Source organism: Dendrobates tinctorius, unplaced genomic scaffold, assembly GCF_039654945.1.
Source record: "Dendrobates tinctorius isolate UK_male_01 unplaced genomic scaffold, ASM3965494v1 ptg000056l, whole genome shotgun sequence".
Taxonomy (NCBI): domain Eukaryota; kingdom Metazoa; phylum Chordata; class Amphibia; order Anura; family Dendrobatidae; genus Dendrobates; species Dendrobates tinctorius.
In genome coordinates, this window is record NW_027361724.1 from 13,324,726 (window position 1) to 13,347,959 (window position 23,234).

General features: G+C 44.3%; 1 protein-coding gene across 2 annotated transcripts in view; it reads right to left on the reverse strand.

The window, feature by feature from the left end:
* The window catches only part of NCKAP1 (NCK associated protein 1), a 149,906-nt gene that overhangs the window by 11,779 nt on the left and 114,893 nt on the right, over nucleotides 1-23,234 (reverse strand). For both annotated transcript variants that reach the window (XM_073577502.1, XM_073577503.1), the window contains 4 exons: nucleotides 12,817-13,035; nucleotides 6,299-6,429; nucleotides 5,536-5,633; nucleotides 3,212-3,305 (listed from right to left, as the gene is read on the reverse strand). In XM_073577502.1, coding sequence (XP_073433603.1) covers nucleotides 3,212-3,305; nucleotides 5,536-5,633; nucleotides 6,299-6,429; nucleotides 12,817-13,035 — 542 coding nt within the window. The remainder of the gene's footprint in view (nucleotides 1-3,211; nucleotides 3,306-5,535; nucleotides 5,634-6,298; nucleotides 6,430-12,816; nucleotides 13,036-23,234) is intronic.

A 23,234-nucleotide genomic window follows, 5' to 3' on the forward strand; every position in this document is an offset into this window, starting at 1 on the left:
AAATACATAAAAAAACATAAAATAATCTTCTGTTTTGGGCCTCGTTTAAAGTTTAAGGAGGTGCAAATGAAAATGAAGCAAAAACCTCAAAAAAGTAATCAGAAAAAATATTCATTATGTTAAACAAAAACAAAAAATAGTAGATTTATTGTCCAGATAAAATAAAACTTTGCCCAATGGACAGGAAATGTAAACTTACAAAAAACCTCTCTCGCAGTTGTCAACCAGCACTCATCTAAAACCAGTGTAGACCGCTCCAAACTCTATGTAGAGACAGGAATCGGTGATGCCACAGTCACCTAAGCCAGCAACATGTAAATAGCTGCAGCATTCCGGTGACTTCAGCAGCACATCTTCAATGTTGTTTTGATGACCCCAATCGCAGACTACAGCGGTCCAGCAGCTGGTGGAGTGGTGACATCACAGTTTTGGTGTCTGCGCAGACCACAGAACAGCATGTACTGGACCCAGGTGAGTTCTGGAGAAGAGTATGAGGGTAAGTGCACACGATCAGTACTTGCGCTGCGTCCAGATGCTACAACATAGTGGATGGGATTTCAAGAAATCCCATGTCTACTATGCATCCAGAGACGCCTGCGGCTCACTCTCGGAGACCGCAACAGGTCTATTTAACACGCGGAGACGCGAGCCTCCGCAAGATAAAATTCACTCGTATACTGTATTGGACGCAGTAAATCCGCACGGTTCAATGAACATATGCGGATTCACCTGCATACAATAGCCGGCAGCACTTTGGACACAGAGGTCAAACGCTGCAGGCAAAGCGCTGCCAATTCCTGAACGTGTGCACATACCCTAACAGTTTCTTGCTTTTTACATATCCGATCCAAAATAAAACTTTGCCTAAAAAACCAACCCCTTTAAGTAATCTGCCATCAAACGTAAATATTTCTTTTTGATAGTGGCCTGCCAATACCTTGTATAAACATCAACAGACTAAAATTAAAGATGAGCGAACCAGGCCTATTTTTATAACCAATTACTACTACCCTAGCCAAATTATCAATAGTAATGCTCACCACAAATGAGTACAAAAATCCAAGATCACCTCCAATTGGAGTACAGATCAACACCAGAGCATTTCAAATGGTAAAATAGAATTACTTTTATTAATACAAATATCAAAACATTAAAAGACATACAAGTTTCCAAGATCAGTGCAAAAAGAGAGGGACCTGCACCTCCCATTATATGTATTTTTCTGCTGCATGGTATAGAACCTCATAGCTACTAAGCAATCAGTTGATGTATGCTCCTGGAAAGCTATACTATAAATGTCTGTTTACTCAAACATGCAGAGTATAATGACTACACAGCACAAGCTCATCGGTTCAGATAAACCAAAGTTATAAAATAACATCCATGGTATACCTACGTAAACTAGTTAGCATTAGAGCTACTGAGGCCATTATCTGAATGGCCTCAGTAGCTCTAATGCTAACTAGTTTACATAGGTATACCATGGATGTTATTTTATAACTTTGGTTTATCTGAACCGATGAGCTTGTGCTGTGTAGTCATTATACTCTGCATGTTTGAGTAAACAGCAAACATTTATAGTATAGCTTTCCAGGAGCATACATCAACTGATTGCTTAGTAGCTATGAGGTTCTATACCATGCAGCAGAAAAATACATATAATGGGAGGTGCAGGTCCCTCTCTTTTTGCACTGATCTTGGAAACTTGTATGTCTTTTAATGTTTTGATATTTGTATTAATAAAAGTAATTATATTTTACCATTTGAAATGCTCTGGTGTTGATCTGTACTCCAATTGGAGGTGATCTTGGATTTTTGTACCTATTTTTATAACCAGCCAAGGAAAGCAGACAGTTGTGAGCTGTTTTATTATGCTGGGAAAAGGCCAATATCCATGCCAATTCCCAGCCTATTAATAGCAGCCTTTGCTAATTATTAAAAGTGTGTGTGGGGGACCCCCTAAAAAAAAAAAAAGACGTGTTTAACCTGGCGGAATTGCAGGAGTACGACTGACTGCATTGTCGCCGTATCACACAGACAGCAGTCCGATGTACTCCATCTACCCTGTCGGGTCAAGCGGACTGTGCTCTGCTTGACCCAGTGATTGTGAGGGCCAGAAACATTAAGGGAGCCTTTAAGGTTACTGTAGTTCCCAGCTGCTAGAACACCTGGAGGCTGTTAACTCTGGTTACCTTAGTCCACAGCCTCCAGATGTCCCAGCAGCTGGAAACGCCAGTAACCATAAAGTCTCCTGTAAGGTTTCTGAACCTCACAGCTGCTAGGAGACCTGGTGGCTGTGAACTGAGCTAACTTTACTGATGTCACCTCAGTTCACAGCGGTGGGTCTCACAGAATACAGTGCGAGACCCGGTAGTAGCCTCTGCTCCAGTGTATGGAGCTTCGTTCTCTGAATGGGGCTCCAAAGACTGGACGAAGAAGATGGGGGATCGTCGTGGGACCTCCATTTGGATTGCGGCTGACCCCTGTGGATTAGTTTTTGGGGTAATAAATGGGTAAAACAGCTGAAATCAACCCCAAAACCATTACCTCGAATGCCACACTAGAGAAATTGGGAAAAGCAGAGGCTAAGAGCCAGAATTGGCGTATCTAATGGATGCGCAATTTCTGGGTCGGATGAGGGCTGTCTTTTTAGGGAGGGAACAGGCCAATATCCATGGACAGCTGTGAGATATTAATAAGCTGGGAAGGTCAATGGATATTGGTCCCTTCCCAGCATAATAAGACCAGCTCACAGCTGGTTATAAAAATAGGGAGGACCACAGGTCGTTTTTTTTAAATTTATTAGCAGTACAGTACTTAACTAATTAATAACAGTAAAATACACAGGCAAGGCACTGCTCCACTTGGAGTTCCAGCTCCTCGTTCAAGATTATTTCTCTTTTTATTACGTGTTATTTTAAGTCACTTTCCTATCCACATTTGTTTGCAAGGCAATTGTCCTGCTCTTACCCCCATTTTGCAGCCTCCAAAGCCCTTACTTCGACCATTTTACTCATTGACTTATATGGGGTTCGGGGTCAAATATATATAATGTTGCTACTGTGGGGTCATATTTTTCTAGACTTTCTGTTTGTAGTCCAACTACATTTTAACCTGTTCTGAGCTTGAAACATATACACAAGTGCTAAAAACAATGTGGAAATTAAATCAGTAGGGACTTAATTCTCTGCTTCTCTTGGTGATAACTTACAGGACAGTCTTTTGAAAAGTGCCGCCATATGTTCTGGTTTGTCGAAACTTGTTCTCATTTGTGTTAACACTTCAACATTTTCCACCACAAGTTTCTGCAAAATAAAGAGAATAAACTGTTTAACACACCTGTTTACTAAAAGCAATATGAAAAGAAACCTGATCCTTTAGAACACCAATGTGAACATGGCTAGTCTCTTCTGAAGCACAGTATGTGAAATCTATGCTTTGCAGACCAATGGAGAGTTTCTGCAGAATAGTCTCTGGGGGCGTGCTCTTTCACCCCTTCCTCCCAGATGCTGCCTGCAGCGTCTGAGACTGATAGATTGTGAGATCAGCTGCCATTGTTAAGCCTGCAGCTCCTCCCATCTACATATAAGTGTATCAGTAGTGGCTGCCATCTCCTAGCTCAGTAATGGGGAAGTCTGTCTTCACTTTTTCCTGGGAATGGAGATTTTTGAGAATGACTGATCAATTCTGGCAGAGAAAGAAGCAAAGGTCTCTGATAAAACACATTACAGAGTAGATTATTTTTGCGTTAGTCATATTCCAAGACCTGCAGCGCTTTCATTTTTCGGGTTTTGGGTCGGGGTGAGGGCTTATTTTTTGTGCTCTGAGCTGATGTTTTTATTGATACCATTTTGGGGTAGATACAATGTTTTGATCGCCTGTTATAGCGTTTTTTAAAATGTTGCTGAGGCCAGAAAAATGTAATTCTGACGTTTCTATTTTTCTTCTTGTTATGCCGTTTACCGATCTGATTACTGTAATTACTTGATGTTTTGATAGATCACACATGTCTGAACGCAGCCATACCAAATGTATTTTTTCTGTATTTCATTTTCAATGAGCCAAAAGGGGGGTGTTTTAACTTGTGGGAGTTTGTTTTTTTCATATTTTTAAAAACTTTACTTTTTTCACTTTTTACTTTAATAGTCTTCTTAGTAGACTTGAAGCAGCGATCGTTCGATCACCTGTGATATACATAGCTATGTATAGCACAAATCATGATCTCCCATGTACGCAGGCCAGGAGACGGCTTTCACATGAGATTCCCAATGACAGGCACGGGGGTCGACAACCCATCAGTTCCCCCCCCCCGATCCCGTGCCAGAGGTTGCAGATGAGCGAGATTTGTGACCCGCATGTTAGATCCCGCGGTCAGAGATGGACGGCAGGATTTAACTGGTCAAAAGAAACGAGTGGACTCCGATCAACCCGCGGCTGTTAAAAGCACATATCAGCTGATTAAGTGAGTGGTCATGTGCGGGGAAAGAAGCCAGAGCCCGCAGCAAAGTAGGGGTCACGACATATGTTGTGAAGGGGGTTAAATATTAAAAAAAAAAAAAAAACCAGGGCACTACTGTACCAAATAACCTTAGAGATGCTCTCTATCTTTCCTAAACATCGGTGATTTGTTCTGCTTATTTAGGGCCATTGTGAGTGAATATTTTAACTCTCCAGTCCAAACTCACAGCAGAAGTGCCACGATGATACAAGAGTAAGCAAAAACATGGCTGGGATGGACACTGGAGAGAAGGTGGGTCTATCATCACCAAACCTCATTCAGTTTTTTTCAAATACGAGAACAGACTGATTATTTATTTTGATCTGAGTGTCATCAGTTTTTCTCGTACATGGAGGAAGGAAAAAAAAACAAAAAAACTTTCTCCACTTTCTTCAATGTGACCGTCTGCGACAGCCATGCGAGTGCAGTTTGATTTTTTTCACAGACCCACAGATTTGCATTGCCGGCTTTGATCCAATGCTCGGATCAAAACTGGACATAATCTGTAATTTTCTGCGGACCACTTGGTCAGAGAAAAGTCAAGGACATGTGAATGGTATCACAGGTATGAGTCCTGTCCATGAATACCACAGACAGCAGTTGTATGCAAAAATCGGACATCTGAATGAGGCCTAAGTGATTTTTTTTTTCCAGTGCCCAGATCAGCACACAATATATTTATAGAATTACTATTGCAATTAAGGACACACTCAGACAGCCGTATAATTCAGCGCGAGATAAGAATGCAGTGCACAGACTGGCCGCCGTCTCTTCCTACCTGAGCATGATGGCTTTGTGTATTTTTATGCATCTGTTACACTCAGGTCAGGAGAGCTACCGGCCAGTCCCTGCACTGCGTTCTGATCTCGCTCCGAATTATATGATCGTCTGACTGTGCCCTCACAGATTCTCATTATGTATATCATTCATGAGCTTCCGAAAGTTGAATGGACTCTGACATCATAACAATCTTTTTCAAATATAAACTCCTCCGACGAGTACAGCATTTTCTAACACTGTCATTCTGGGTGCAATACCTTAAGTTCAGCCACCTGGGAAGAAATGTGCCACATTAGACTTTCACTGAGGAACTTCATGCCATATGGTCCCAGCAGCTCGGAGAGAGCTCTCATTTCTGTGAATTGTACAAAAAGGGTCATGGTCAGAAAATACAACTTCAGGCCACACAAGAGTGGAAAAAGTAAGGTAAAGGACAACGTTCATACAAGGATATGTAAACAAATTTCTCAGGAATGGTGGTCAGCAATCACACACAATTCTGGCTCTATAATAAAAGAAATAAATATACGTATCTTTCACTGCAATGTGCTAAAGAGGCTATGAAGTGTAATATTCCAGCAAAATACAATAGAAAGTGAGGCACTGGAGAGTATATAAAATAAAACATCAAAAATACATTCATATACAACACACACGCTCTATATGTCATATGCCCTTGGATGCGTATACAGTGACATCTCGTATCCTCCCTTTATATATACACACATGTTGGGGAGTGACCCTGGTGGGGGGTGGGGGGTTGACAGACATGAACGCCGCCTCACAATCCACGTTTTTTCTAGTGTAATAGATCTTTAGTCCAATGTTGATGGCACCGGGCAGTTCCTAGCATGAACAATAGGAAATATAGGAACAGGATAGATTCATCTAATGTGATGGTTTCCTTTGGACAACAGTGGTGCCAAAGCGGCGATAAGAATGGTCTTCTCCCAAGCCCATCCCTCACAATACTGAGGGTGCCATCAGTCCCCCACTGATCGTGCAGCCTCTCTCACTCACCGGATATGTCAGAGTATTCTTCAGCATTGAAGGTCAGCTCATTCTCGGTGGGCAGGTTTACGAAGGCTTTCATTGCTGGAAAATAAGCTATGTGACCATTGCTAACTTGCCTCAGTAGTGTTTCCAAATACCTAGAAGGATACAACCAAGGTTACATTTTATGCAGAAACGAGCCATTTATTATCCAAATCATTTATTGGTAGAAATATTGGACGACATTTCAAAAGCAGGAAGATAAAGGAACCAAATGCACACAAAGCTGCTTCTTAAGTGGTTATCCTTAGAATAGGTCCTCATTGTAGAATCAGTATAGATCAGAGCAGCGTCGGACTGGAACACCTTGGGCCCACCAGAGAAAATCATTCTTGGGGCCCACTATGTAGCTGCATAGAGTTAAATACCAGACCACCAATTATGCGGTAAAACACGCTAATATCCGGGTATAATATAAGGTTGTACATGTCTTAATTATGTAGCAGGAGTTGGGGTAGCCCCCTCATAGAATATAAAGCAGCCCCCTCACATAGTATAATGCAGCCATCTCATAGAATATAATGCAGCCATCTCATAGAATATAATACTGCCCCCCTCATAGGGTATAATGCACCCCCTCATAGGGTATAATGCACCCCCTCATAGGGTATAATGCACCCCCTCATAGGGTATAATGCACCCCCTCATAGGGTATAATGCACCCTCTCAGGGTATAATACTGCCCCCCTCATAGGGAATAATGCACCCCCTCATAGGGAATAATGCTGCCCCCTCATAGGGTATAATACTGCCCCCCTCATAGGGAATAATGCACCCCCTCATAGGGTATAATACTGCCCCCCTCATAGGGTATAATACTGCCCCCCTCATAGGGTATAATACTGCCCCCCTCATAGGGTATAATACTGCCCCCTTCATAGGGTATAATACTGCCCCCTTCATAGGGAATAATGCACCCCCTCATAGGGAATAATGCTGCCCTCCTCATAGGGTATAATGCTGCCCCCTCATAGGGTATAATGCTGCCCCCTCATAGGGTATAATGCTGCCCCCTCATAGGGTATAATGCTGCCCCCTCATAGGGTATAATACTGCCACCTCATAGGGTATAATGCTGCCCCCTCATAGGGTATAATGCTGCCCCCTCATAGGGTATAATACTGCCCCCCTCATAGGGTATAATACTGCCCCCCTCATAGGGTATAATGCTGCCCTCCTCATAGGGTATAATGCTGCCCTCCTCATAGGGTATAATGCTGCCTCCTCATAGGGTATAATGCTGCCTCCTCATAGGGTATAATGCTGCCCCCTCATAGGGTATAATACTGCCCCCCTCATAGGGAATAATGCACCCCCTCATAGGGTATAATGCTATATAGATATATAGATATAGAATTAGATAGATATAGATAGAAAGATAGATGTAGAAATAGATAGATATAGAGATAGATAGTAGATAATGGATAGAAAGTAGATAATGGATAGATATAGATAGAAAGATTCATAGAGATAGATAGAGATAGATAGAGATAGATATAAAGATAGATATAGAAAGAAATATAGATAGATAGATATAGAGATAGATAGAAAATAGATAATGGATAGATAGATATAGAGATAGATAGCTATAGATAGAAAGATATAGAGATAGATAGATATATAGATAGAGATAGATAATAGATAGAGATAGATAATAGATAGAGATAGATAATAGAGATATACAGATATAATAATAATAATAATAATAATAATAATATAGACATATATAGATAGATATAGAGATAAATATATATAGATGGCTATAAATAAAAATAGATATAGAGATAATAGATATCAAGATAAATAGATAGATATAGAGATAGATATAGAGACAGATATAGAAAGATAGATATAGAGATATATATAGAGATAATAGCTAGATATAGAGATATGTATAGAGATAGATAGATATAGAGATATGTATAGAGATAGATAGATATAGAGTTAGAAAGATAGATAGATATAGAGAGAGATATAGAGATAGATAGAGATAGATAGATAGATGGATAGATAGATATAGATAATAGAGATAATAGATAGATATAATAGATAGATATAGAGATATAGATGGATAGATCAATAGATAGATAAAGAGAGAGAGATAGAGATAGATAGATAATGAGATATAGAGATAGAGATATAGTGTTAGATAGAAAGATAGATATAGAGATAGATAGATATAGAGATAGATATGGATATAGAGATAACAGATAGATATAGATAGATATAGATAGATATAGAGATAGATAGAGATAATATATAGATAGATATAGAGATAATATATAGATAGCTATAGAGAGAGATATAGAGATAGATATAGAGAGAAACAGATATAGATATAGAGATAGATAGATATAGAGATAATAGATAGATATAGAGATAGATATAGATATAAAGATAGAGATAGAGAGAGCGGGAGATAGAGAGAGCGGTAGATAGAGAGAGCGGTAGATAGAGAGAGAGAGATAGATACAGAGATCGATAAATAGGTAGAGAGATAGATATAGATAATAGATAGAGATAGATAAAGATAGATAATAAATATAGAGATAGAGTAAGATAGAAAGATATAGAGATAGGTAGATACAGATAATAGAGATAGCTAGATAGATAGACATAATAGATAGATATAGATATAGAGATAGATAGAAAGATAGATATAGAGATAGATGTAAAGATAGAAAGATAGATATAGAGATAGAGCGATAGATAGATAGAGATAGATATAGATAATAGATAGAGATAAATAGATAGAGAAAGATAGATAGATATAGAGACAGATATAGAGATAGAAAGATAGATATACAGAGAGATAGATATAGAGATAGAGATAAATAGATAGATAGATAGATATAGAGAAAGATATAAAGAGAAATAGATATAGATATAGAGATAGATAGATATAGATATAGAGAGAGATAGATACACAGAAAAGATATAGAGATAAATAGATAGAGAAAGATAGATAGATATAGATATAGAGATAGAAAGATAGATATAGAGATAGAGCGATAGATAGATATACAGAGAGATAGATATAGAGATAGATAAAGATACAGTGGGGCAAAAAAGTATTTAGTCAGTCAGCAATAGTGCAAGTTCCACCACTTAAAAAGATGAGAGGCGTCTGTAATTTACATCATAGGTAGACCTCAACTATGGGAGACAAACTGAGAAAAAAAAATCCAGAAAATCACATTGTCTGTTTTTTTTTTAATTTTATTTGCATATTATGGTGGAAAATAAGTATTTGGTCAGAAACAAGCAATCAAGATTTCTGGCTCTCACAGACCTGTAACTTCTTCTTTAAGAGTCTCCTCTTTCCTCCACTCATTACCTGTAGTAATGGCACCTGTTTAAACTTGTTATCAGTATAAAAAGACACCTGTGCACACCCTCAAACAGTCTGACTCCAAACTCCACTATGGTGAAGACCAAAGAGCTGTCAAAGGACACCAGAAACAAAATTGTAGCCCTGCACCAGGCTGGGAAGACTGAATCTGCAATAGCCAACCAGCTTGGAGTGAAGAAATCAACTGTGGGAGCAATAATTAGAAAATGGAAGACATACAAGACCACTGATAATCTCCCTCGATCTGGTGCTCCATGCAAAATCCCACCCCGTGGGGTCAGAATGATCACAAGAACGGTGAGCAAAAATCCCAGAACCACGCGGGGGGACCTAGTGAATGAACTGCAGAGAGCTGGGACCAATGTAACAAGGCCTACCATAAGTAACACACTACGCCACCATGGACTCAGATCCTGCAGTGCCAGACGTGTCCCACTGCTTAAGCCTGTACATGTCCGGGCCCGTCTGAAGTTTGCTAGAGAGCATTTGGATGATCCAGAGGAGTTTTGGGAGAATGTCCTATGGTCTGATGAAACCAAACTGGAACTGTTTGGTAGAAACACAACTTGTCGTGTTTGGAGGAAAAAGAATACTGAGTTGCATCCATCAAACACCATACCTACTGTAAAGCATGGTGGTGGAAACATCATGCTTTGGGGCTGTTTCTCTGCAAAGGGGCCAGGACGACTGATCCGGGTACATGAAAGAATGAATGGGGCCATGTATCGTGAGATTTTGAGTGCAAACCTCCTTCCATCAGCAAGGGCATTGATGATGAAACGTGGCTGGGTCTTTCAACATGACAATGATCCAAAGCACACCGCCAGGGCAACGAAGGAGTGGCTTTGTAAGAAGCATTTCAAGGTCCTGGAGTGGCCTAGCCAGTCTCCAGATCTCAACCCTATAGAAAACCTTTGGAGGGAGTTGAAAGTCTGTGTTGCCAAGCGAAAAGCCAAAAACATCACTGCTCTAGAGGAGATCTGCATGGAGGAATGGGCCAACATACCAACAACAGTGTGTGGCAACCTTGTGAAGACTTACAGAAAACGTTTGACCTCTGTCATTGCCAACAAAGGATATATCACAAAGTATTGAGATGAAATTTTGTTTCTGACCAAATACTTATTTTCCACCATAATATGCAAATAAAATGAAAAAAAAAACAGACAATGTGATTTTCTGGATTTTTTTTTCTCAGTTTGTCTCCCATAGTTGAGGTCTACCTATGATGTAAATTACAGACGCCTCTCATCTTTTTAAGTGGTGGAACTTGCACTATTGCTGACTGACTAAATACTTTTTTGCCCCACTGTATATAGATAGATGGCTATAGAGAGATATAGAGATAGATATAGAGAGAAATAGATATAGATATAGAGATAGATATAGAGATAGATATATAGATATAAAGATAGATATAGAGATAGATATAGAGATAGAGCGATAGATAGCGAGAGAAAAGATATAGCGATAGATAACGGATAGATAAATAGATAAGATAGGTATAGAGATAGATAGATATAGATATTAGATAGAGATATATATAGATAAAGATAGATAGATATAGATGGTAGCTAGATAGATAATAAATATAGAGATAATAGATATAGAGATAGAGTAAGATAGATAGATATAGAGATAGATAGATAGACATAATAGAAAGATATAGAGATAGATATAGAGATAGATAGAAAGATAGAAAGATAGAGCGATAGATAGAGATAGATATAGAAATAGATAGATATAGATAATAGAGATAGATATAGATAGATATAGATGATAGAGATAGAAAGATAGATAGATAGAGACAGAGAGAGCGAGAGATATATAAAAAAAAAACAAAAAACACAATACTCACCTCTCCTCCTCGCTCCCACGCTGATTCCGGCAGCCGGCTTCAGTGTCAGGAGCTGCCCCCTCTGCCATCGCGCACTGGCTGTGAGCCAGGAGCAGAGAGGACTGAGGGCGGCGCCGGCCCTGATTTACAGCTGTAGTCTGCAGAGCAGCTTACTGGGCTGGGGGCGGGGCCTCTGGGGGTGTGGAGACCTGAAATGATATTCACTGCTTCGCAGTGAATATTCATTTCTCTTTAGCAGCGGGGACAGGGGCTCCTGCCTCCTGACACCCGCTGCTGCTCCGCTGGCAGGGGCCCCCATAGCAGCTGCATGGTGGGCGACACACCACTGGCTGGGGGCCCCTGGAGCAGCGGGGGCCCTAGGCAACTGCTGGCCCTGTATGCCAGCAGGTGCCAGGGCCCACCAGATGCCAGGGCCCACCGGAGAATCCACCGGTTCTCGGGTGGGCCAGTCCGACGCTTGATCAGAGCCCCTCAATGATCAGCTGTCTACAGGTCCCCGTAGGCTGTAGGGTCAGAGTGTATGAAGCCAGGACATCACATCTGCAGAAACCGTAGTCACCGTTCTCAAGTAACGCAGTTCAGGTACTATTGAAGCCAATGGGATCTGACCTACAGTAGTCTAGAACAGCCAAAAACAAATGACACAGAAGGTCTATGGCCAGCTGAGATGACTACTAACAGTAGTGGCATACCATTACTTCTGTATGGCTGAACACCAATGATCACGGCCCCCGGGCATGAACAGCATATGAGCTCCTGAATATCTGCCCCTGGTGTCTCACCAAAATTAAACCAACTGTAATTTCACACCATTGTATCTAAAGGCTTCCCCCCCTTCTAATGTCCAGGCATCGTACATAAATGATTCCCCATTACAGTAAAATATCGATAACCACAGACCTCTGTGCAACCACAGTATCAGGGCTCCTCGAATTTCTGGCTAATTTGATGACTGCAGGGTGCTGGTCAGAAACCTCTTCATTCATGGTTCTCACCGGTGAAGAAATCCACCAATAACAGAGTCATGAATAGGAAGGAGAGCATCTCTTTAACCTTACAGACCATAGGAACCACCATTACCCTTTTTCAGACAGCAGTAGGCCCTTTGCCCTACGAGTTGCACAGATCATACATTCACCCCCGAACCTAAAGCTTATGCTGAGGGAAAGGTTTTTACATTGTATGCACAGACCCATTAAAGATGTAACATGTTACATGTGACAACATGACAGATTCTCTTCGTATCTGGCTTACTGTTATTTCAGAAGGACGTACCAATTAGTGTACAGACTGGTGATTGTTGGCTCTCCATGGCTGTCAAGATGTTGTGTTTGTTGAAGCAGGACATTGTTGAAAACCCTCGTGATGTCAATCTGCACATAGTTTTCTATTGACTGGAGCACCGTCATGTAGGCCCTTACACTAGTTAATAACTCCGAGGGCTTCGCAATCTCTTGTGTGGCCTGATTGTACATGGTCATGCCAACAATAGACCTGTAAGGATATAGAAATATTAGCTAAATCTCTGCAGAAGGAATGTCAAGATGTAAGCACAATTGAGGGCTAACTATGTCTCTTGTAGTAGTACCAAGTTTGGACGCTATTCCCTAACCATAGGATAGGGTATAACATCCTGATCACTGGGAATCCTACAGGAGAGACGTCCACTGATCCTAACAACTGGGATTCTGAAGAGCCCCATGTAAATGTGGTAATAATCTAAACATGCACACATTCGCTCCATTCATTTTTTTCATTGGAGTGCCGAAGACTGGCCGAATGCTGCTCTTGGCTATGTCCGGCTGACTCAGAGAAGGACCGAAGTGGAGGTGGACATCGACCATTACGCCATTGAAACGGAGCTCTTCAGAACGCCTGTTCTTGGGATTGTTGGGAGTCCTGGCTGTCAGATCCCTAGTGATCGGGAATTTATCACCTATCCTTTGGGTAGAAACCAACTTCCAACCTTAGTACAACCCCTTTATCTAAGGGTTTCTGAATTACAACTTGTGATCACTCACACTAGAACTCCTAAAACCTATACAGAAAACAGGGATTTTTGTGTACTCACCGTAAAATCCTTTTCTCTGAGCCAATCATTGGGGGACACAGAGACCGTGGGTGTTATGCTGCTGGCCACTAGGAGGACACTAAGTAAACCAGAAAAAAAGGTAGCTCCTCCCCTGCAGTATACACCCTCTCGCTGGCTGAGATTTTTCCAGTTCGGTGAAAAAAGCAGGAGGATCATAAACAGTCAATAATAACCATAACTAAGTCAAAGCCTAAGAATGCTACAGTGAGCCAATAGGCTAAACAGCGTGGGTGCTGTGTCCCCCAATGATTGGCTCAGAGAAAAGGATTTTACGGTGAGTACACAAAAATCCCTATTTCTCCTACGCCTCATTGGGGGACACAGAGACAGTGGGACGTCCTAAAGCAGTCCCTGGGTGGGGAGCATACATCTGCTAATACCCCATGTACCACTGAGACAACAGTGAGGTACTGCCGATTGCAGGCTGCATACGCAGAGGCCTGAGAATAAATTAGGCAATGCTTGTAAAGGTATGCAGGCTGGATCAAGTCGCAGCCTTGCGGACAGGCCTGAGAATGAAATTGGTAATATTTTGTAAAAAGTATGCAGAATGGACCAAGTCGCATCCTTGCAGACCTGTTCTGCCGAGGCCTGGTGCCGAATGGCCCAAGAGGCACCCACTGACCAGGTAGAGTGCGCCTTAATCTCCACTGGGACAGGCACGTTCCTGATACAGTAGGAATATTGAATCTCCAGGGGAATCCACCTGGCTAGCATTGCTTTGACACGGCTAGACCCTTCCTATGCCCCTCTGGAAGCATGAACAGGGCGTCTGACTTGTGGAAGGGAGCCGTCCGCGAGATGTACCGTCTCAGCGCCCTAACCACATCCAGGGTGTTGAGGGCCTTCTCAATGCGATGGACTGGCGCCGGACAAAAGGAAAGGCAAAACAATTTCCTCGTTGAGATGGAAAGAGGAGACGAAATTGGGCAGGAAGGACAGGGACGTCCTGAGAAGTACCTTTTCCTGATGAAAAATTCAGGAACAGAGAACGGCAGGACAGAGCTGCCAATTCCAAAACTCGTCCGATTGACGTAATTGCCACTAGAAAAAAACACCTTCCAAGAGAGGACGGACAGAGACACGTCCTGCGGCGGTTCGAAAGGAGCCTCCTGTAAGGCCCCGAGAACCAGGTTAAGGTCCCATGATTCCAATGGCCTTCTATAAGGAGGCGCCACATGGGAAACTCTCTGAAAGAACGTCTTGACCTGAAGTTTGGTGGCAATTTTGCGTCGGAAAAGCACTGACAAGGGCAAAATTTGGCCCTTGAGCGAGGCTAAGCACGAGGCCTGATTTTAAAGCAGATTGAAGGAATTCCAATATGGCCGGAATGGAAAAACACCAGAGGTGATTTACCATGATCCTTGCACCATGAAAAGAAGGTTGTCCAGGTGCGGTGATAGATGCACATGGACACAGGCTTCCTAGCACTATTCATGGTGGAAATCACGTCGTGAGAGAACCCAGCCTGTGCTAAAATCCAGGATTCAAAGGTCACGGCGTCAAAGACAGGGCCCCGGAGTACTGGTGGTAAATCGGGCCCTGCGAGTGTAGATCCATGCAATCTGGAAGTCGCCAGGAGACGTCGGCAACTAGTTGTGTTAGTTCTGCATACTATGCTCGGAGCGGCCAATATGGCGTGACAAGGATCACTGGTACTCCCTCCGCTCTGATCTTCTTAATGACCCTCGGAAGCAAGGGAAGAGGAGGGAAGATGTACAGGAGCCGGAACCGGTGCCATGGCAGAACTAGGGCGTCCACTCCGATGGCGCATGGATCACGCGATCGGGCAATGAACCGAGGAACCTTGTTGTTTAGTCTTGAGGCCATGAGATCCACAACCGGAGTCCCCTAACGATGACAAATCTGTTGAAAGACTTCCGGATGAAGAGACCACTTCCCCGAGACAATGCCTTGGCGACTGAGAAAATCTGCCTACCAACTTTCTACGCTCGGCCCAATGGAGGATGTGACTCGCTTCGTGCACGGCCATCCTGCTCCAGGTACCTCCCTGGCGGTTGATATACACTACAGCCGTGGCGTTGTCGGATTGGATCCTGATAAGACCTGCGAGGAGACGGTGGAAACTCCGTAGAGCTAATATGATTGCTTGCATCTCCAAAATGTTGATGGGGAGGCTGACTCTCTGGTTGACCAATGACCCTGTGCCATGTGGCGACGAAAGACCACTCCCCAGGCGAGAACACTTGCGTCGGTGGTTATTACCAACCATCTTACTGGGAGAAAAGACCTCCCTTGATTCAGGGAGGACCTCAGTGTCCACCACTTGAGGGATTGCCTGACCCGCAGGGACAGAGGGATCCAACGGTCCAGGGAGAACGGGTACGTGTCCTAAGCTAACAGCAACGCGTGTTGTAACGGACAGAGGTGGAACTGTGCAAATGGAACTGCTTCCATCGCTGTCACCAACTTTCCTAGAACTCCCATGCCGAAACGAATGGAGTGATAAAACAGACGCGCTGCCTGTTGTAGGGCTTGGGTCTCTCCTGGAGGGAGAATGACCAACCTGCGGGAAGTGTCCAAGATCATCCCTAAAAGGGAAATCTGCTGAGCCGGTTTTGGGAAAGACTTTTCAAAGTTTATCTTCCACCCCAGGCGAGAAAGTGTATTTACTGTTATCCATGGATTCCTCGCAGGCTGGAAGGGACGGACCCTTGATGAGCAGGTCGTCCAGATACGGTAACACCACCACTCCTCGACAGTGGAGAATGGCCATGACAGCCGCCATGACCTTGGTAAAGACCCTGAGGGCGGTGGCGAGTCCGAAGGGGAAGACACCGAACTGGCAGTGTTCCTTGTGAATTGCAAAACGCAGGAACTGCTGGAGGGACGGGCAGATCGGAATGTGAAGGTAAGCATCCTTGATGTCGATGGATGCTAGGAACTCTCCTTTTTCCATGGAAGCGACAACTGATCGGAGAAATTCCATTCGGAATCGCCGTACCCTGACAAACTGATTTAACAGTTTGAGATCCAGAATGGGTCATATCATCCCATCCTTTTTTGGCAACACAAAAAGGTTTGAATATAATCCTCTGAACCTTTCGTGATGAGGGCCCGGATTGATGACTCCGACCCTTAAAAGAGCCTGAACAGCCCGAAGGAAGACTCTTGTCTTTCTCTTGGGGGGAGAGGAAAGGAAAAACCGAGTTGGAAGGGGAGAAGAAAATTCTATTTTGTATCCAGAGGACACCAGCTCCCTGGCCCACTTGTCGTCATTGGTTAGATCTATGAGATCTGGTTCCCCTAGATCCAGAAGCCCTAGGCCTGGGTTTCCAAGAGCGGTTAGGTCTGTATGAGACCTGGGAGCCTCTGTCTCCGCATGGGGACCGACCTGATCTGGAAGAGAAGGTAGAAGAGGACCAGGAGTCGCCGTTGCTGAGGCGCTGACCGTCCCTTGGACGAGTATGGCCCCTGCTGGGGGACGGTTCCTGGCCGACGCCAGCCCTCCTCGGGAGGTAAGCGCTCATGAAAGGGTTAACGGCAGCTGAAGACATGGCCCCCGGGAATAGAATTGCTCGTCTCGTAAGTAATGAGAGGCGCCAAGAGGAGGGGGTGGCGACGTTAGTGCGGGCGGCGCTAATCAAATTGCGTCCTAGTAGGCTGGAAAAGCCAGGGACTAAATTTTTGCCCTTCCCGAGCGCGGGGGGGGGGGGGGGGGCCGCGATGGAGCACCGGTGCACCGCTTCTCCCGGGGGGCAGGACCCGACCCCATACCTCCACTCCAGGTCATCGCTGTCCGGGGTCTTCTTGCCTCATCCTCCGGGCGATGCAGCAGAGCTGGAGGAGGTCTTAAAGGGGTATGCTCAATTGATCCACCCTGCGGTAGGGGGATGGAGAGCTCTGGGGCTGATTCAGGGCATCCGAAAAAGCGCTGCTCAAGTCCTTCTACATGCACTCCTGTGCCAAGTCCTGTTGCGCTTGCCCTATTATCCATGGAGTACCGATCATAAGGGAAGCATCGTCAGAGGAATCAGCCCCATTCGTCGCAGGAAAGTGTACGGGGAGGTATACTCTGCGTGCTTGCCTGTTGTTGGTTCGGGGGAGTGCGGGCCGTAGAAAGGAACCGTTGGCCCCTTCACTCCGTTAATTAAAAAATAAAAATTTACAGAAAATTCAAAAATAAAATAAAAACGGTGGGGTCTGAAACCAGACCCAAGTGCCTCCTACAGACACTAAGCAAAGAACTGGAGAAATCTCAGCCAGCGAGAGGGTGTATACTGCAGGGGAGGAGCTAACTTTTTTTCTGGTTTACTTAAGTGTCATCCTAGTGGCCAGCAGCATAACACCCACTGTCTCTGTGAACCCCAATGAGGCGTAGGAGAAAGTATCTTTATGTGAAACGAAGAAAGGAGAAATATGCAGCACTCACCGATATAGCTGAAAATCTGTGCGTCTTTATTTCACATAAATTCCATCAATAGATATGTGGACATGCAGGATGTTAGAGGAATGCTAGGGGAGGGAGGTGCCGGACAACGGCCGTTTCGCGATTACTCGCTTCTACGTGTCCAGCTTTTTTCGCTTCACATTGAAATATTCATGTTTTTTCATGCAAGTACCTCCGTTTTTTGACTGAAATATATACCGCAATACTTCAGATAAATAGCTCCGTCAGTTATTGTGGCGATTTGTGTGCCCTAGTATGCCGTTCATCTGTTTGCTCTTTGCTGGAAAGTATCTTTATGTATATTAGAAAGCAATAAAAAATAAAATTAAAATATTGGTGCCAGCAATAGAGGGATTTTGGGTTCTTACCGTAAAATCTCTTTCTTGGAGCCTTCATTGGGGGACACAGATTACCATGGGTGTATGCTGCTGCTGCTAGGAGGCTGACACTATGCAAAACAAGAAAATTAGCTCCTCCCCGGCAGTATACACCCACGGACAGGCACCAAGCATCTCGGTGAGAAAGCAGTAGGAGAAGCACCTAAAAACTCTCAACATATGTACCAACCGAACAAGGGACTCGAAGACCCAACACGGTACAACTTAAACAGGGAGGGTGCTGTGTCCCCCCAATGAAGGCTCCAAGAAAGATTTTACGGTAAGAACCCAAAATCCCTCTCTTTCTTTATCGCTTCATTGGGGGACACAGATTACCATGGGACGTTCCGAAGCAGTCCCGAGGGTGGGAACAGCAATAACGGAACGAAAGAAGGAAGGGCTTAGGTCGGTCGATGTGCTACCGCCGCCTGCAGAACCTTCCTACCAAAAGCTGCATCAGACGAGGCCTGGGTATGAACCCTGTAGAACCTCGCAAAGGTGTGCAAAGACGACCAGGTCGCGGCTCTGCAAAGCTGTAAGGCCGAAGCCTGGTGTCGCACAGCCCAAGAAGCCCCTACAGCCAGGGTGGAGTGGGCTCTCACTCCCGGAGGGGGCCGTTTTTCCTGAAGTCGCTACTCTTCCAGAATGGTAGAACGAATCCAGCGAGCGATTGTGGATTTGGATGCTGGAAGCCCTTTCCGGCGACCTTCGGAGATGACAAGCAGGGAATCGGATTGGCGAAAAGAAGCGGTCCTGGCAAGGTAGACACGCAAGGCTCTCACTACATCCAGTTTGTGGAGCGACTTTTCCAGAGGATGAGCAGGCGCAGGACAAAACGAGGGAAGGACGATATCCTCGTTAATGTGAAACGGGCATACCACTTTTGGAAGGAAGGAGGGAACTGGCCTGAGAACGACCTTATCCTGGTGGAGGATTAGGTACGGGGAACAACAGGATAAAGCCGCCAGCTCAGAAACTCTCCTGATGGATTTAATGGCGATGAGCCACCTTCCATGAGAGCAGGGACAGAGGAATGTCCTGGATAGGTTCGAACGGCGCCTTTTGGGAGAGCGCCAAGAACGAGATTGAGATCCCATGGATCTATCGGAGAATGATGAGGAGCCACATGGGCGACTCCTTGGAGAAAAGTCTTCACCTGCGGTAAGGAGGCCAGATCCTTCTGGAAGAGGATCGCCAGAGCAGATACCTGGCCTTTGAGGGTACTGAGGGACAGGCCTGCATCCAAACCGGACTGGAGGAAACCAAGTACAGATGGAATGGAGAATGACAACAGAAAAACATCGTTATCATCGCACCAACGGAATAAGGCCTTCCAGTACCTATGGTAAATGCGGGAGGAGGCTGGCTTCCTAGCTCTGATCACGGTTTGAATGACCCGGCTGGAAAACCCTGATTCTCTCAGAATCGCGGCCTCAACGGCCATGCCGTTAAACTCGGAGACTGAGAATTCTGGTGGTAAAGGGGGCCTTGTGAGAGAAGATCTGGACGGTCTGGAAGCCTCCAGGGGACGTCCGCGAGCATGTTCACCAACTCCACGTACCAAGGTAGTCTTGGCCAGTCTGGAGCCACCAGAATTTATCTTCTTGACCACCCTTGGGATCAGGGCAAGGGGAGGAAACAGGTAAGGCAGTTGAAACTGAACCACGGAATTACCAGGGCGTCGCAACTGACGGCTAGAGGATCCCTGGACCAGGCTACAAAGTGAGGAACTTTAGTAATAACAAACCACTATGTGTGGACAATCCAAAAATATAAAGACAATGGGACAAGAATATGTATAAAAATATTTTTAATCTTTAATTAATCCGATTTAGGCAATCATAAAAATATGTAAAAACAAGTGCCAATGGCATATCAAAAAAATTATACAATCACAATATACATATATATGATCATTCATGAGGACTGTCAAATAAGATGTATAACAATGTAATAATATATCTCCATATCACACACAGATATTTATAAAGGATTAAGTGCATAAAAATATAAACAATATGTAAACTAAAAAATATATGTAACCAATTACCACATACCACAGCAGAGTGATTCTACCCACAATTGGGTTGTAAACTAATATATAAATCCATATTACCAATATGCCATAGTGGTGAACAAACCTATAACACAGTGTATAACCATATAATAACGCTCAAAACTGTGTGAACCAATGTAAATGTTGCATACCCGTGGTGTGGAGACAGCCTCAAGGTAATGCCCGGCACTCCCCGACGCGCGTTTCGGAACCAGCGTCCTTCGTCAGGACGCTGGTTCCGAAACGCGCGTCGGGGAGTGCCGGGCATTACCTTGAGGCTGTCTCCACACCACGGGTATGCAACATTTACATTGGTTCACACAGTTTTGAGCGTTATTATATGGTTATACACTGTGTTATAGGTTTGTTCACCACTATGGCATATTGGTAATATGGATTTATATATTAGTTTACAACCCAATTGTGGGTAGAATCACTCTGCTGTGGTATGTGGTAATTGGTTACATATATTTTTTAGTTTACATATTGTTTATATTTTTATGCACTTAATCCTTTATAAATATCTGTGTGTGATATGGAGATATATTATTACATTGTTATACATCTTATTTGACAGTCCTCATGAATGATCATATATATGTATATTGTGATTGTATAATTTTTTTGATATGCCATTGGCACTTGTTTTTACATATTTTTATGATTGCCTAAATCGGATTAATTAAAGATTAAAAATATTTTTATACATATTCTTGTCCCATTGTCTTTATATTTTTGGATTGTCCACACATAGTGGTTTGTTCTTACTATAGTATCGAATGGTTTCCATTCAAATCTATGACATACAAGGAGTAATTTAATATGTGTATTATTTGATTCTATATTATTTTATTATGTAAAGATTGGTACAATATTTTGTTATTCTCCTACTGTGGTGTCTATTTTGTTACTAATCAAAGTGAGGAACTTTGTTGTTCATCCGAGATGCCATGAGATTGATGTCCGGGATGCCCCAACGCTGGCATATCTGATTGAAGACTGTGGGGTGAAGGGACCATTCGCCTGATGCTAAACCCTGGCGACTAAGGACGTCGGCTGCCCAATTTTCCACCCCTGGAATGTGAACGGCGGAGATCGCCGGAACGTGACGCTCTGCCCAATGCAGTATCTTTGCCACTTCTGACATTACCTGCTTGCTGTGAGTACCGCCTTGGTGGTTTATGTAGGCCACGGCCGTAGCGTTGTCTGATTGTATGCGGACTGGTTTGCCTAAGAGGAGAGGCTGCCAACGAAAGGCAAGGAAGATTGCTCTGATTTCCAGAAGGTTGATGGGAAGAAGAGTCTCCTGGGCGTTCCAGCGCCCTTGGGCCGTTTTCCGATGGAAAACCGCCCACCATCCTAGGAGACTGGCATCGTTGGTGATGATTTGCCACTGAGGAGGAAAAAAGGACCTTCCCTGGAGAACTGACGCCGGCAATGTCCACCAAGTCAGCGATTGTCTTACTCTGAGCGGAAGGAGAATGGGATGGTCCAGCGAAAAGGAAGTCTTGTCCCAGACTGAAAGGAGGAACAGCTGGTGAGGGCGAGTGTGAAATTGTGCGAAAGGCACTGCTTCCAAGGAAGCCATCATCTTCCCCAGGACCCTCATGCAGGACCGAAGGGTAATGGTCCTCGAGCGTTTTAGGAATCTGATCCCCTTGCAAAGGGCTGAAAATTTGTCCTTTGGTAGAAACACTTGGGCTAGATTCGTGTCGAATTCCATGCCCAAAAAGGTCAGACGCTGGGTAGGGAGCAGGATGAACTTCTCTTTGTTGACTATCCATCCGAGGCAGCCAAGAGCATCAAGGGTTATCTGAAGACTTTGAAAACAGTCTTGGTGGGACGAGCCCTTGATCAGGAGATCGTCCAGATAAGGGATGATGAGAATCCCCCTGGACTGAAGGATGGCCATGACTGTTGCCATCACCTTCGTAAAGACACGGGGAGCGGAGGCTAGGCTGAAGGGAAGGGTCGTGAACTGATAGTGATTGTCCTGAATCGCAAAGCGGAGATATCTCTGATGTTGCAAACAAATAGGGATGTGAAGGTAGGCATCCTATATGTCCACAGAGCAGAGGAACTCTCCGGGTCCCATCGAGGCTAATACCGAGCAAAGGGACTCCATCTTGAAGTGGAGGATCCTCACGTGGCGGATGAGCAACTTGAGGTCCAAAATTGGACGAAGGGAGCCGTCTTTTTTCGGGACTATGAAGAGGTTTGAGTAGAACCCTGGAAACCGTTCGTTTGAAGGAACGGGAACGATAACCCCTGCGGAAAGAAGGGAGGAGACGGCCTGAAGGAACCCTGGAATCTGGGACCGCTGTCTTGGGGGTCGAGACAGGAAGAAGCGACTGTTTGGGGGGGGGAAGAAAATTCGATTTTGTATCCGGATGTGATGATTTCCGACCCAAGCATCGTAGACAACAGACAGCCATGCGTCCCTGAAAGAGGAAAGTCTGCCTCCCACCCTGGAAGAATTTCCAGGTGGGGGTGACCCGTCACTTAGAAGAAAATATGCCGGACCAGGAGCCTGAAGACCTGGAGGGCTGACCTCTTGCCCTCCAGCAGGGAGCGGGCTTATATGATGGTTTTCTCCGGTCTCTGGAAGCGGAGGGCCGCTCCTGCTGGGATGAACCTTCTGTGGAAGAGAAGGGGCGAAAGGACCTAAACGGCCGAGCAGGCTTTCTGTTGAAAAACCTTCTAGGCCGGGACTGAGGAAGGGAGGTACTTTTACCACCAGTGGCATCCGAAATTATC